General features: G+C 40.3%; 1 protein-coding gene, 1 non-coding gene and 1 pseudogene across 6 annotated transcripts in view; 1 reads left to right on the top strand and 2 right to left on the bottom strand.

Annotated features, from left to right (window-relative positions):
- Window positions 1-7736, bottom strand: part of TIA1 (TIA1 cytotoxic granule associated RNA binding protein) — a 31880-nt gene extending 24144 nt beyond the window's left edge. For all 5 annotated transcript variants that reach the window (XR_011145471.1, XM_068981946.1, XM_068981955.1 and 2 more), the window contains exon 1: window positions 7569-7736. Coding sequence is in view for 4 of the 5 variants with exons in the window: in XM_068981946.1 (XP_068838047.1) it covers window positions 7569-7594 (26 nt within the window). In the remaining variant the exon portion in view is untranslated. The remainder of the gene's footprint in view (window positions 1-7568) is intronic.
- LOC138074569 (phagosome assembly factor 1 pseudogene) lies at window positions 7593-11199 on the top strand (annotated as a pseudogene).
- On the bottom strand, window positions 8130-8200 carry TRNAG-CCC (transfer RNA glycine (anticodon CCC)). Its single transcript has one exon. It is a non-coding gene; the product is annotated as a tRNA-Gly (tRNA).
- Window positions 11200-16067: the final 4868 nt, after the last annotated feature.

Genomic DNA, 16067 nt, shown 5'->3' with positions numbered 1-16067 from the left:
CATAATAAAAAGCAGAGATATTACTTTGCCAACAAAGGTCTGTCTAGCCAAAGCTATGGTTTTCCAGTAGTCATGTATAGATGTGAGACTTGGACTATAAAGCAAGCTGAGCACTGAAGAATTGATGCTTTTGAACTATGGTGTTGGAGAAGACTTGAAAGTCCCTTGGACTGCAAGGAGATCCAACCAGTTCATCCTAAAGGAAATCAGTCCTGAATATTCATTGGGAGGACTGATGCTGAAGCTGAAACTCCAATACTTTGGCCACCTGATGTGAAGAACTGACTTGCTAGAAAAGACCCTGATGCTGGGAAAGATTGAAGGCAGGAGGAAAAGGGGCCAACAGAGGATGAGACGGTTGGATGGCACCACTGACTCAATGGACATGAGTTTTGAGTAAGCTCTAGGAGTTGGTGATGGACAGGGAAGCCTGGCGTGCTGCATGCAGTCCATGGGGTCGCAGAGAGTTGGACACGACTGAGCGACTGAACTGAAAGGATACAGAGGAACGATACCCTTCATAAGTGCCACAATGAAAGATATCTCCTCACATATTACAGGAAAGGAAAGAGACATGACAACTAAACACAATGTATTTTGGATTAGATGTTGGAATAGAAAAAGGACATTAGTGGAAAAACTGGGGAAAACAGTAATAAAACTTGCAGTTAATAGTATTGTACCAATCTATTAACTTAGTTTTGATAATCATACTATGGTTATGTAAGATCTTAACATTAAGGGAAGGGTAAAGGTCAAGTGAAAACTCTGAACCATCTCTTTAACTCTTCACTGTCTATTTTTACCCAACTCATGTGCCTATAAGAAACCCTAAGGACTGCATATGTCTAAAGGAAAAAATGGCTCTTCTGAAAATTTAATTCTAACATCTACTTTGCTAAAGCTAGGTAATCCAGTGATAAACTGACAGTATGTAGGGAACCTGGAGTCTGTCATTTACTCTGCAAAACTTCAAAGATTTTTCTCAGAAAAAAATTTTTATCAAATTTTTTCTCAGAAACTCAAAATTTCTAAGTGATTTTCCTAGTTTGAAGATAGCTAATAATAAAAGCTACTATAAAAAGAATTAAGGTCTGTACAGCTTTTGTATTTAATGTGGCCTGCTATATAATGTAAATTCCTGGAGCCTTTATCAATTAACTTCACACAGCTGTTTATTAAGTCTCTTCAGAGCAAGTTATACAAACAACTTGCTCTCAACCTTTGACACCAATAAACCTTAAGTTAACATATTTAAGTCTCAGTTTTATAAAACAAGTTTCTTTAGTTATCCCATACTTTGTCACATATTACTGTTTCTTAAGCAAAGGATTTCCTATTAACAGCATAGATTAAGTTACATATGTAAGGTTTTTTTCCTTCAAGGCTGCCAAACATCTTCCTACATTTAGAGAAATCTTCACCCTATGGCAAAGCCTGACTCCTCTTCAAAAGATGAAAGGCTAAATATGGTTATATAGTCTACCATGCATATGATCTGGGCTAGTCCAATACTTTGGCCACCTCATACGAAGAGTTGACTCATTGGAAAAGACCCTGATGCTGGGAGGGACTGGGAGCAGAAGGGGACGACAGAGGATGAGATGGCTGGATGGCATCACTGACTTGATGGACATGAGTTTGAGTAAACTCCAGGAGTTGGTGATAGACAGGGAGGCCTGGCATGCTGCAATTCATGGGGTCGCAAAGAGTCAGACATGACTGAGTGACTGAAATGAACTGAGGTCATATTAGAAATATCAGCCCTGAACACAGAAGACAAAGACAGGGGTTAGAAGCAGAAACTGAAGCGAATCCACTTTGGTGGCAAACAGCAGCAGAGTCCCATGTCCAGTGGAAGCTGAAGTTGTAATATCAGGTCCTCACTGTATGTGGTAGGAGTATCCTTTCTGGGATGGTCTGTAGCTTGACTAGGACTGTGGGCCTGACAGTTGTCTCTCTTTCCTGAACATTTTCTAAGCCAGGTTCCATAAACTTCCTCCAAATTCTGAAAGTGTCCTCTCTCTCTCTATAAATATATATATATATATATATATATATTTTTTTTTTAAGCAGCATTATTAAACAATTCTGAAGCTACTTTTTGAAATTCTAAGACTGAGCAAATAAGTAAATATACTGGTAATATATATACTGGCAATAGAAGCCAAGTCCTTCACAGTTGGGAGAATGGAGTTATGAATACAGAGAGGGGAAAGAACAGAATGAACTCCGTAGCATCAGACTAGAATTGGAACTATCAGTGAAACTCTTGGTCCTGTGTATCTCATTGATTTCCCAGCTCTAACCTCCAAGTGGGCCTGGTTCAAGGACCTAATGAAGCTCAGGTTCTTGATGTCTCACTGCAGAAAGAACTCAGTGAGACAAAGTGACAGGTAACAAGTGGATTTATTCACAGAGAAACACTTCACAGACAAGAGTATGGCCCCAGTATATATATATATATTTTAAAACAAATTCCTTTCATGCTTAAATTTTTTTTGCAGCAATGCATTTAAAGAAATTCTAATGGATACCAAAATTGATTCTGCAGCAGCTAAAAACCAAGATTTCTTGTCACCATGTTGAATAGACTACTAAATCAAAATGTAAATTTCTTACATTTATGTAGCTATAGTTTTTCAAGATGCTTTTTATTCAAAAACATTAAAATATCCTTTTCTAGGTGTTCCATGAACTTGTTAACAGCCTAGATTGAAGTATCTCATGTTGATATTTATAACATCACCTCTGAGATCATGCACCAACCTCATACAAAACTGGAAAGTAAATGTTTTCCTTGGGCAACTGGATAAAATATGAACTATGTATTGGTTAAAAACACTCTATCAATGTAGTTTCCTTAGTATGAAAATTATATTGTGGTTATATAAGAGAATGCCCCAATTTGTAGATTTATTTAAGCCCTAAGTGTATTGATGTTTTCTCAAATGGTTCAGCAAATGTGGCTATTAGCAATTGGTAATTCCACATGAAAGGTATCTATCTATGTCTTAAATGCACTATTTTTGCTACATTTCCATAGGTTTTAAATTTTTCAAAATAAAAAGTTACCTGAGATGTTTCAATGGAAAAAGTCATCAATGCCAGTGAAAACTGGACAGCTCTTGGATAGGACTTCGTGTCAATTTAACATATACATTATTTTAAGGTGATATTAAGTTCAAATAGTTATAACACTGGAATCTAAAACATTTTAAGTATTTATTAGTACAGCTCTAGAAAATTTAACTTACAAAGAAAAATCTGCAAGGCAGAATGCTGTATTGGGTTTGTTTTGAGCCACAATCATTGTATAAAAATGTAGAATTTGATATGAGGCCTCTGAAAATTTAAGTGAAAAACATGAATAAATAGGTTTTAATCTAATGATAAATTTTGTAAGAGGAGAGACATATTTTCATTCATATCTACTATTAGAACTCTGCCTGGAATACTCTCAGGTGTTCTATAAATATTTGTTAAAGAGATAACTGTAGCTGATTCACTCAGCTGTATAGCAGAAACTAATACAACACTGTAAAGCAATTATACTCCAATAAAAAAATAAAAATTTACAAGAGGCAACTGTATTCTCTTAGAATTATTTTTGAACATTTGCAATGTGATGGAAAATTAATCCATTTTGCTGGAGTTACTCTAGTTCAGGGGTAAAGGTGTATGTCTCTTACTAATTATGAAATTATGGCAAGGATATATCATACACCACAGGGAATATAGTCAACATTTTATATTAAAATAGCAATATATTTTATAACTATAAATGGAGTATAACCTTCAAAACTGTACACTAGTAACTTATATAATACGGTGTATTAATTATATCTCAATTAAAAAAGGAATTATGTACAACAGTAAACACTTATTGTACACAGTACATATGTATGTATTAGTCGCTCAGTCGTGTCTGACTCTTTGCGACCCCACGGACTGTAGCCCGCCAGGCTTCTCTGTCCATGGGATTCTCCAGGTAAGAATACTGGAGTGGGCTGCCATCTCCTTCTCCAGGGGAATCTTCCTGACCCAGGGATCAAACCCAGGTTTCCTGCATTCTTTACCATCTGAGCTGCCTGTGAAGCCCCAAAGTGTCTGCAGCTCAAGACAATATTCTGGTTTCCTTTACATTTAAGTCCTTTACCTGGGGTTTGCTTCTGATGGGAGGAGGGACACCTTTTGCTGCCGTGATGGGCTGGACAGGCAGAGGAGGGTAAAATGGGTACAGGCCAGTGTCTGTTCTTTTCTCATGTGTTGGGGAGATGATTCTGCTCTTGCCGGATGGTATTTAATCTCTCCATGAACAATCTAGCAAGCTCCACTGAAGTTGAGGATGGAACTTGGTAAGACCCACGTAGTACATAATATAAATATTATATGCCAGCATCATAACCTTATAACAACTGTCTCTTCTTCACAAAAGACTGCTGCATGATAGCAGAAACCCTCTAATTTTATTAGTTGGCATCTCCTTCACTTGGATATCAGACCATATGCAGTTATCCATCCCTTGTTACTCTGAAGGGATTGGTTCTTGGACCTGCCTCTTCCCATGGATACCAAAACCCATGGATGCTCAAGTCTCTTACCTTTGGCTTATCATATCAAGGGTTTCATATCAGCGGATACAAAGGGCCAATTGTAAACAAATCAGTCTGAAGAAAAGACTTCCCAGGTGGCACAGAGGTAAAGAATCAGTATGCAACGCAAAAGATGAGGGAGATGGGAGACAACTTCACTCCAGTATGCTTGCCTGGACAATCCCACGGACAGAGGAGCCTGGCGAGCTACAATCCATGAGGTCACAGAGTTGGACACAACTGAGCACACGCAAACATGCCCAGAAGACTTACTGAGACATCCAAGCTCTCAAGGCAGTTCTCATTTTTAATTTTATTTTACAACAAACTAACATTCTAGATGACTGATAATTACGCATTTGCAAATTAAAGTTATTGTCGACTTCACTCTCACATTCAACATCAAACCACTGGCAATTCCTGTAGCTTTATTATTTTCAAAACGTTATCTCGAATCAAATCACTTCTCACAATATGGTTGACCCTTGAACAACATGGGTTTGAACTGTATGGATCCATTCATGTACATGTATTTTTTTCACTAAATATGTACTACACAATCCACAATTGGTTGAATCCACAGATGCAGAGGCCCGACTGTAAAAGTTATGCATGGATTTTTGATTGCTCAAGGGCTACAGTTCCTAACCCTTGCATTGTTCAAGGGTAAACTGTACCATTTCCAGAGTAATGCTGACAAAAACAATCCAGGCGGTCTCTAAAGAGGCAGTGCTGAACAGGCATTTGGGGCAAATGAAGATATTTCCTCTGAGCCATTTAGGTACAGAGGCAATACTGAAATTCAGACTACCTTACCCTCAAGAATGAGTAAAAGCTTGATTCACTGCTTGAAACTGTACCCGTTTTTAAAACCATTTTATTGATCACTTACCATGGATCAGACATTGCTAAGAACATATTAAGTCTCTGACTCCCAAGGTTATTCACACAAACATTTTGTATTCAAAGTAAAAACATTGCTGGCAAAACTTAGGGATGAGCACCTACTCTAATATTTAATCAGGACTGGTTTGACTGGAAGAATGGGAGCTTTGGTTGAGAAAGGTAGAAGCAAAGGAGATATTAGGAAATGTTAAAGTATGGACAACTTGGGGAAAAGATTCTTGGATGTGGTGTTCTGGTAGTATAAAGGCAAATTCAGTCATAAACGTGAGTCAAAGTTGAGGACAGCAAAGTGGCAGGCTGATGAACAAAAAGGTACATGACTTGGGATGATTTACTTAAATTCTAATCTTAGCTTTTTCTCAAATGCAAAATGGACACATTTACTGCAGAATTCTGATGAGGATTAAACAAGCACATGAAAGGCTTAACAGTGAACACTGAATAAAAGTTCCTTCATTAATTCTCCCACAATGGCTGGTCCTCTGTCCCCAGACTAGGACTGCATGCTTTTGTAGACTGGCCTGGGAAAGCTGAAGTTGTCTTCATTATTTGATATTCCCAAATCAACATACTAAAAAGATTAAGTTCTCAGATTATTTTTGGCAGTTTCTGAAATTAAAAATTTTGAAATAAGAACCTTGAAGACATTACAATATAAAAAGACAGGCAGTTTCTTAATCTAGTATGCTGTTGGATATCATACTTGTAGTGAAGAGGCAAAACGGAAAAAAGGGTTCCATAAACTCTATGGGGTTAATGATTTTTTTTTTTTTAGGGAGTATTCATCTACAGATACAATCTTTCAAAAAACAAAAGTCATGTGCTAATTGCTGCATCCTAGTAAAAAGACACTAAAGGTCACTAACATGAAATAAACTAGCAAAAAAAATTGTACGTATTTATTAAGAAAAGAGTGACTATATTTCCCAAAGATTACAAAACTATTTTTTGGCGCTAAAAAAATAATTGACTACATTGTATTTCATAACAACTATAATATCAGAGTTGCGAAAAGAAACCCAAGAGTGTATTTTTTTTTAATGCAGAGGGTTCTCAAATCGCCAGTATTCTAAGAATAAAAATAAGAAAGGTACGTCAAAAATTGATTGGGCTTTTTCTTATTTTCGAGAAAAGCAACAAAGGCAGGATCACCACATCGGATAGTACTTCGAAAAACAAAGGAGAATGCCTGGGGCGAGGGGAAAGCTACGCTACAAAGAAATGATCCCAAACTAAGACCACTTAACATTACAAAAATTCACAGAGGTGACTAAACATTTTAGTTAAGGTACTTATCAATTGTTGCTTTATTAAAAACTCCCCGCTCCTTCAACGACATATCAATCACAAAAGTAGCAAGCGAAGATAAAAGAGCATTAAATCCACTTCCCCTCAGTTGATAAGTATCTCCGGGCGAGAGTTCCATTTTTAAAAAGCAGTTTCAAAATCCTTAGGGGGTCCGATTTGGGGCTTTTTGATCGGGGATGGGGGGTTGCCACAGAAAAAGAGCCAAAGAGAAGTTTAAGAAAAAACAATTGACTTTTTCCCAGTTGGCAACTGCGAGAATAAAGTTCACACCCATAAAAATGAGTACAAGGATTTTCAAGACAAAAATTCTTATCAATGAAAAGAAAATGAAAGGAAGAGTATCTGGAGAAAATCAAAGTAAAATGAAAGCGAGACGGCTGTAAAAATCAGAATAGGTTAATCGAGAAGCGGGGAGGGGATACGGGAGAGAAAGAAAGCATGGGACAAAAAGGCTGGCCGAGTTCTGAAAAGAGGTTTGAATGAAAGTCTTTTCTGCAGGCCGAAGGCCCGGGACGAGGCCAAAGGCCACGCTGTAGGGGCAGTTACGGTGTATGGACTAATTTAGAGGCTAAGCCCCATCTCCTTCCATTTCGTCCTCACTGCCTGGGTCTCGGTCCCTAGACATCCAGGTGAGCGCCAGAGAGTAACCTTGATAACGCGGCGTCCACGGGGAACAATAGGCTGGGGAGCGGCGCAGAGCCGAAGGCTCGCTCCGGGACGATCACCATCCCGCCCCCCTCATCGCTGCCCCAGACTCACAGAGTCTTAGGCATTTCGTCCTCCATGGCTGGTGCTGTCGCGGCGGCGCCTCCAGGTCCAGCTCCCTACCCTTTACTACCTCACAAATCTTTTGACCGGCTATGGCTGAGGGATAGCCGGGTTTCTCGGCTGACCGGAGGTTACCCCGCCTCTTTCTTCGGCGGCAATTACACTAAACTGCCGGGCCCAGCGCGAACAATGAAGACCCAAAACAAGATGGCGGCGAGCCGGTAGCCTTGGAGCAGCCAGGGAAGTGACCCGTGCCGCGCAGGCGCAGAAAAATTTTGCACTTTCAACCTCCTGGCCGCCAGGCTACACCTCAGTCCTTATACTCACTTGTTGCGCAGCCGTGCTTCCAACGACGCCAGGGGGTTGTCTCAGACTGCGCAGGCGTAAAGGTTAACTGTTTAATGACTTGAGTAAACAGTTTTGAATTCCACCTTCAGATTCGAATGTGTCAACAGTGATTTATAGTAAGATATAAATCTTCATGGAAATGAAAAGTTGTGTTTCTAGAAGAAGAAAGACTAAAAACTACGCAAAGCGAGGACAAAAACAGCGTGCGCCGCCCGGGAATCGAACCCGGGTCGCAAGAATGGGAATCTTGCATGATACCACTACACCAGCGGCGCTGACGGGAATTGTGTCTGTTGAAATACCTTAGAACCAAGTACACGCGGACGTTCGTTCCCAAGTGAGGAAGATTTAGTCATTTAAAAACAAGAGTTTACCGAGAGTCTATATAATGTTACTTTTCAGGTAAGAGATGATTTCTTTTCTTTCACTTTGGTACGGTTGAATGGATGTTCCTACTTTTTCTGTATGGAAAAATCTCACTTAAAAAAATTTTTTTTTTTAAACTTAAAAGAGTTTCCGGGAATTTCCTAGCAGTCCAGTATTTAGGACTCCATGCTTTCACTACTGAAATCAGGTTTAATTCCTGGTTAAGTATTCTCCAAGTCACGTGGCGAAGCCGGAAAAAAAAAAAGGTAAGAGTTTCATTAAGAATTTGTCTTCTTGGTGTTAACCAAATTTTTGAGCCAGGCCTTTGAGGAATTTTTCTTTATATTTGAATTTCCTTGGTATAATCAATGTACACTGGAAAATATTTAAGAAACAGTTATTTAATACAGATCAATCCAAGAATTCTAAAACTGAAGGAATAAGAAGATATACAAATTTTTATCCTCTTTCAGGGAGGCAGAAAAATGTACGTCAGTATACTCATTATGCATTTTGTATTGCATTTTAAATTATGTAAAAAAAATTTTAAACATTGGGAAATGTACATGCCCCAAAATGTGATGTTTTCTTTGAAGTAGTTCATTTAGACTGCAGCACTTTTAGATAATCATTTTTAAAATTAAATTTAGAATCTGTGGTACATTCTTGGGATTTTATTCAAAGACATCAAATAATAATATTTTAAGGGTGAACAATACAAATTTTTAAAATGTATAATTCAGGAATTTCCCATGGCCTAAAGGTTAGGGTTCTGGGCTTTTTTTACTGCCATGGCCTGGGTTCAATCCTTGATCTGGAAACTGAGTTACTGTATACGGACAGTCAAAGGAAAAAAAGTGTATAATCCAATGGTTTTTTAATATATTTACAGAGGTATGCAGCCACTCTATAATCAATTTTAAAACATTCACCCCCCACAAAGGAAACCCTTACCAATTAGAAGTCACTCCCAATACCCCATCTCACTCCTCGTCCCCAATCCACTAATCTTCCCTTTCTATAGATTTGCCTGTTCTGAACATTTCACATTGTCCACAAAAAAATGATTAATGGTTAATCTAGGAAAGAAATAGAGGAACCTCCTTGGTGGTCCAATGGTTAAGACTCTGTTCCCTCATCAGGGAACTGGATCCCATGTGCCACAACTAAGAATTCAAATGCTACAACTAAAGAGACCACAGGCCACAACTAAAAATTATGTGTGTGTATATATATATATATATATATATATATATATATATATCCTGCAAATGGCAATTAAGACCTGCTGCAGCAAGATATTAAATAAATAAGTATCTTTAAAAAAAGAAATAGAGAATTTTATTCAAGCCAGTTTATAATCAAGAGGATTATAACCTAGGAGACAGTCTTTCAGCAAACTCTGAGCATTTTCTGCCCACTAGCGGTTAGTGCACAGGGCTGCCCCATGCTGCTGCTGGTGGGGGAGCTCCAGCCCTTGTGCACTGCCTTAGGAAGCCACTCCGGCCTGGCGGGCACAATCAATGGTGGATCTGGAGGTGGTGCCTGAGCGCTCTCTGGGAAAAGAGCAATAGGTATTGGCATTGGTCTCCTCTTTTAAGCATGACCTCATCCTTAACCTGACTTAGCAGAGGATCAAACTACTGTTTGAAGCTTTCAGTCAGAGACTTAAGGTGATTCAGATGTATCCCTTGACTAAAGTACAGTTAAACTATTGTGGTGTGCATTTTAATTGAGCAGATTGACCAGTCTTCGGTGCAACCCATCCTGGAGTGGACAACTCCACTGCACAGCTTTTTCAGCTCAACCTCAGTGGACTGTCTTTCTCTTTTCAGCTAGACTCATGCACCAAGTTTCCCAAGTATGAGCCCAATTTTGCCCATGTTCTGGCTTCTCTCCAGGTACCCTACAGAGCAACTGTGAGATGAATGTACATGTACAGTGGAAACAGCCTACAGGATACCAAGGCTCCCATGATGCCCCTGAGATGTTTCCTGGGCAACATGTATGCTGAGAGTGTAGATAATCTTTGATATGAAAGTGGATCCTCAGGTTTACAACTTTGCCTACTTGCCACAGGTTGTGGACCCAACTTATACCAGATGGCCCAGATGCAGGTATTTGAAATCTTAGTATATTTTGGCGATTCCTGCCAAGATGTTCTTAGCATGCTTCACTCTCCACACAAGGTCTTCTACAAGTCAGAAGACAAGATGAAGATTCTTTCTCCTTCGCCGCACAAGCAAATTCCATCCAAGTGTAATGACTACTTTTTCTTTTTGGCTGTGCTGAGTCTTCCTTACAGCTTGTGAACTGTTTTGTTGTGGAGCACAGGCTCTAGAGTACATGGGCTTAGTTGCCCTGGGCTATGTGGGATCCCACCAGGGATGGAACCCATGTCCTGCTTTGGAAGGTGAATTCTTAGGTACTGAACCACCAGGGAAGTTCCATGACTGCTTTTTAACTACTTCACTCTCAGAATGAACATCTGCTTTAATGGGAATACACACAAAATGAAGAGGTTTGTCCTACACACCCGTTACCCTAAACATTATAATTTTAATATGTATCACTACAGTGAAGTCAAGATTCCACTAACTGTAAAGAGAAAAAACACAGAGGGTCAGACAGAAACACACATGACCTACAGCAAGTGGGACAACATTCAGGAGCTTCTGTAGGGGAAAAAAAAACAAACAAAACCTGTTGTCTTGCACAAGTCCTCCTGCCCAAACAATTCCAACCCATTTGGCTCCACGTTCTGCTTTGGCCTTAAACAGATGGTCTCTGAGGTCAGGCAGAACAGCCACATTGCCTTGGTGACTCTCTATGGCCCTCCAGGCCTGGTGCCCACCTGAGAACCATGGAGCTGTACCCTAGGAACATCAGGACTCATGCTCCTCCATGAAACTGTGTATCACATACTATTCAGCAGGCCACCCTGTGGGTTTTCTTGGACACCTCGCCAGTGTGGAAGGGCTACTGGGATATGTTAAGGTGGGGCTCAGGCTGGGTGCTCTGCTGTGAGGTGAGAGGTCCAGATATTCCTCTGTCCCCCATTCTCACCTGCTGGTGCCAACAGGGGACACAGACTACAAAGAGAAGCACAACGCTGCACCTTGATACCCAGACCCAGGAGCTCTCAACTAACATGTAAGGAGACAGGGCTCTGCTTTCCTGTCCCACGCACCCTGGGAAAAGTCTTCTTTTGGGACTCTTTCTGTGATTGAGGACACAGGCATTCAGGATAAGGACAAGGTCCAGCCTTTGGCCCAGTGTGGCCATGTGACCATTAAGGCAAGCAGGGAGCATGCCCATAGTACTTAGTGGTGGTTTTTTTTTACACTACATCCACATTAGTTACTTGATAAGCTGGTTGTGGGCAGGATGGCCCACCTACCCTTCCCTGTTTCTTTCTTGTATGCGCTCCCTGCCAGGCCTAGTAGGCACACCCAACTGGTTGAAACACAACTTTCTACCATCAAGGTATGTGCCCGGGCCTGGTTCCCACTGCTCTTGAAGTCAGCCTGAAAGGTTGCCTGTTTCCTAACTCTTCTCCAACCTGGCTGGTAGGACTGCATGTTTCCATCCTGTTTGCCTCTTTCATTTAATGCCAAGGCTTTAGCTAAAGACATCTTCCTTCTTTTGTGTGTGTTTCAGCACTCTGTTCTGCACTGTGGGCTTGGCTCTCCTGCCCTGACTCTGGACAGTGTCTCCTGGCCAGGCCTGTTCATGGTGCAAGGCCTCTGGGGCTCAAGGAGGGCTGGGCTGCTTAGTCTCTCTGTGGGATTTGCTGAAGAAAGTAGCATATGTGTTTTAAAAAATTAATCCTTTTGAAAAGTATTGAGAAGTTTATAATTTAACCCTGTTTTTAATATTTTGGCTCAGCAACTTGTGATACATAGATGAGAATTTTGAGAGTTTTTCACCTGTGTGTACAGATTTTTGTAAGTACAACTCTTTTGTAATAAACTCATGTACAGCCTCACCTTGTAGAGTTTTTAACAACGAGTGTGCAGAGGACCTGCCCTGGGTTCCTTTGTGGTGCCCGGGCTGATAGCCAAGCTTGTGTGGCATTCCCATAACTTTGTGACTGATTGTTTTCCTATGTAGACTGTGGCCTGGCCAAAGACCCGCACACATCCCACTCTGGGGCAGCCAGAGCTGTCCCCATCCTCCTAGAATGAGGGAACATTCCTCATGCCCTGCCCATAGTCCTCCTCCTATGGCTTCAGCAACAGCTCACCTTGTGCTGTTGCTGGAATGTTAGCACTTAAAAAAAGAAATTAATGCACAGTTATATGCATTTTGAAGACAAAACAAATGATGACAGTTTGCATCGTCCAAATCTGCATGTACAGATGCAGATTAAGGATTAAGAAAGAAATGTGGGAATTCCCTGGATATCCAGTGGTTAGGACTCAGTGCTTTCATTGCCCAGGACCGTGTTCAATCCTTGGTTGGGGAACTAAAATCTTGCATGGTATATGGTGCACCCCAATAATAATAATAATAAAATAAGAAGAACATTTGAGCTAGAAATGAAAACCCTCTTCAGTTGAGAAGGAAAAGAAATAAAACACCCCCATGCTCAATCCCTCACATTATATCCTAAGGAATTACTTTTCTGGTGCCAGAAATAATTGCTCTTTACCATCAAGCAGGAATTCCTGTGTCTTTTAAGGAAATCTGGTTAACACATAATTACAGAAGCACAGTGCACACTAAAGAGAAGTAGTGGGCTAAGTGAGCAGAGAGAGTTTTATGTTTAAATTTTTTTTATCGTGCCTTAAAAATGATTTTATTTCATCAACTCCCTCTTTTGATCCTTAATCTTTTGATAGAAGGCATTTGGTAATCAAATATTTGGTCCCTTGATGCCACCCAGAATGGTTGCTTACCTGTTCTAGGTCCATCATATCCCTCCATTCCTGGTTCTAAAAGCCTGCTCTTTCTTTCCTTTTAGGGGGGATTGTACCCACTCCAGTACTCTTGTCTGGAAAATCCATGGATGGAGGAGCCTGGTGGGCTGCAGTCCATGGGGTCACGACTGAGTGACTTCACTTTCACTTTTCACTTTCATGCATTGGAGAGGGAAATGGCAACCCACTCCAGTGTTCTTGCCTGGAGAATCTCAGGGACGGATGAGCCTGGTTGGCTGCCGTCTATGGGGTCGCACAGAGTCGGACACGACTGAAGCGACTTAGCAGCAGCAGCAGTACTAGTAGAGGGGCTTCCTCTGTGGCTGAGTGGTAAAGAATCTGCCTGCAGTGTAGGAGCCACAGGAGACTTGAGTTCGTCCCCTGGGTTGGGAAGAGCCCCTGGAGGATGACATGGCAACCCACTCCAGTATTATTGCCTGGAGAATCCCATGGACACAGAAGCCTGGTGGGGTATAGTCCATAGTGTCTAAGAAGAGTTGGACAGGACTGAAGTGAATTAGCACATATGCATGACATATTGGTAGAATGTCTGGCAAGGACTGACAGTCAATCCAAATTGTCCAATAGAACTTAAGCCAATTTTACATTGTATATACATTGTGAATGTTCATTATTTTATAGGGAACTATAGATGTGATCAATAATTTCAAGCAGTTTAGATGTTACTGTCTTAGTAGAAGTTGGTGATACACAACATGAAATGCAGGAAGCCGTCACTTTATAAGTCACACAAACTGTAATCAAAATTACCATCAAGAATAACAATGCCAGGGACTTCTCTGTGGTCCAGTGGCTAAACCTCTGTGCCCCCAATGCAGGGGGCCTGGGTTTGATCCCTAGTCAGGGAATTACATCCTTCATGTTGCAACTAAGACACATGAAAATTGAAAATGCCCTGTGCTGCAACTAAGACCTGGTGCAGCCAAATAAATAAATATGTTAAAAAGAGTAACAATACTGTTAGTAAAGATATGACCTCTTCCTTCCCAAACCAAACCATTTTCCTCGCATCTCCCCTAAACTCGAAAGAAGGTCATTCAGAATGGAAATTGGAGTCTTCATTTGTGTCACAATATGGGTTATATTAGAAGTCTCTTGGGAAGCAGTTAAAATATCAAGGGCCGTGGGATTTTCTCATGGAAACTTCTGAATTAAGCAAGCTAATGGCTTGGTTACTATCATTTAAGGCTTCTGGGTGAGTTTTGTTAAAGTCTCTGTGAATAATGACATCTGTTTCAAATGAAGGCATAAATATTGTTGACTAAGTGATCATACCCTTGGAAGACTGATCCCTGTGTGTTCACTTTAAAGGCAGATTGAAGGGCAGTTTCAAAGGCTACCTCTATGTGATGTTGAGCATGAGTAAAACTAACAGGGCATCTTTCTAACCAGCCTGGGGAGAGCCAAGGCCGTAAATTTGCTCCATGAGTTCACTGGATCTTAGTAGGAGCTAACTAATATACTTAGCATCTAGTGAAAAAGAGTATTTATGGCCATACTCCAGACAAATGTCATTAACTGGCTGGGTAAGAGAGTCCCACTTAGTGATATCAGCAGTTGCTTATACAGTCCTAGAGTATCTTTCTTCTAAAATAAAATTTCTAAGCGTCATCCAATTAGAGCCTTGGAGAGAAGTCCACCACGGTACACTTGGAAAAGTTGGACATAGGCTATTGACTGTAAAACAATTGAATTAATTTAAAACTCTACATAGGATTTGTGTTCATGATAGAAAAAAGTTGGTTCATACAAAAGTCCAAGAAATCGGTAAAAAACTATAAATGATCATACAAGTCAGGTCCAGCATCTTAGGATAGCTGTCTACCTCTGATACTGTCTTCTTGTCCTAGTGTGGGTGTCATTTCCCTTCTTTGTGAGCAATATATTAAAGTGAGTTGAAGTCAGCAGGTCTCTCTATATACCAGCCCAGTGCAGGACCCTTTTGAAGTGGGACATAAGAATCCAAAAGTCAATTTCCTTCAGTTTTACTGTATGTGAGTTAGATAAGAATACCTGGTAAGGATCTTCCATCTAGGTTGGAGATAATCCTTTAAATAATGCCTTTCCTAGTATGCATAATCTGCCTGACTGCAGGTCATGCATGGGGTACTTGATCTTCACCCAAAGATAGATTACTGTGATAAGCTTCAGAAAGAAACTTAGAATGCCCTTGAAAAATTTTAAGTTAACAATAGTATAGCATAGTAATGAGAAGCCATTCAGGAAATGAATGTTAGGCAGTAAATTAAAAAAAAAAAATTGAACACTAGAATTTAATATCCACAAAGTTATATTGTTGAAACATAATTTTTTTTCTCTCTAAAATTATCCTCATTTCCTGATTTGAGAGAATAGCATTGAAACGTGTATATGTGAAACAGATCTCCAGCCCAGGTTCCGTGCATGAGACAGATGCTTGGGACTGGTGCACTGGGATGACCCTGAGAGATGAGATGGGGAGGAAGGTGGGAGGGGGCTTCAGGATGGGGGACACATATACACCCATGGCTGATTCATGTCAATGTATGGCAAAAACCACTACAATATTGTAAAGTAATTAGCCTCCAATTAAAATAATTAATTAAAAAAATAGATATCTGGAAAAATAAAATTATCCTCATTTCCACCAAATATAGCCAAATTAAGACTAATTTGTTTGCAAAATAAACCTGGTTTCAATAAATTTGTCTTGATTATTTACATAAGGCACTAGTGGTAAAGAACCTGCCTGCCAATGCAGGAGACATAAGAGATGTGGCTTCGATCCCTGGGTCAGGAAGATCCCCTGGAGGAGGGCATGGCAGTTCATTCCAGTATTCTTGCTTGGAGAATC

This window comes from Capricornis sumatraensis, chromosome 1, assembly GCF_032405125.1.
Source record: "Capricornis sumatraensis isolate serow.1 chromosome 1, serow.2, whole genome shotgun sequence".
NCBI classification, from domain to species: Eukaryota; Metazoa; Chordata; class Mammalia; order Artiodactyla; family Bovidae; genus Capricornis; species Capricornis sumatraensis.
Note: the sequence above shows the minus strand (reverse complement) of the source record. Positions and strands in the feature narration are given on the sequence as shown.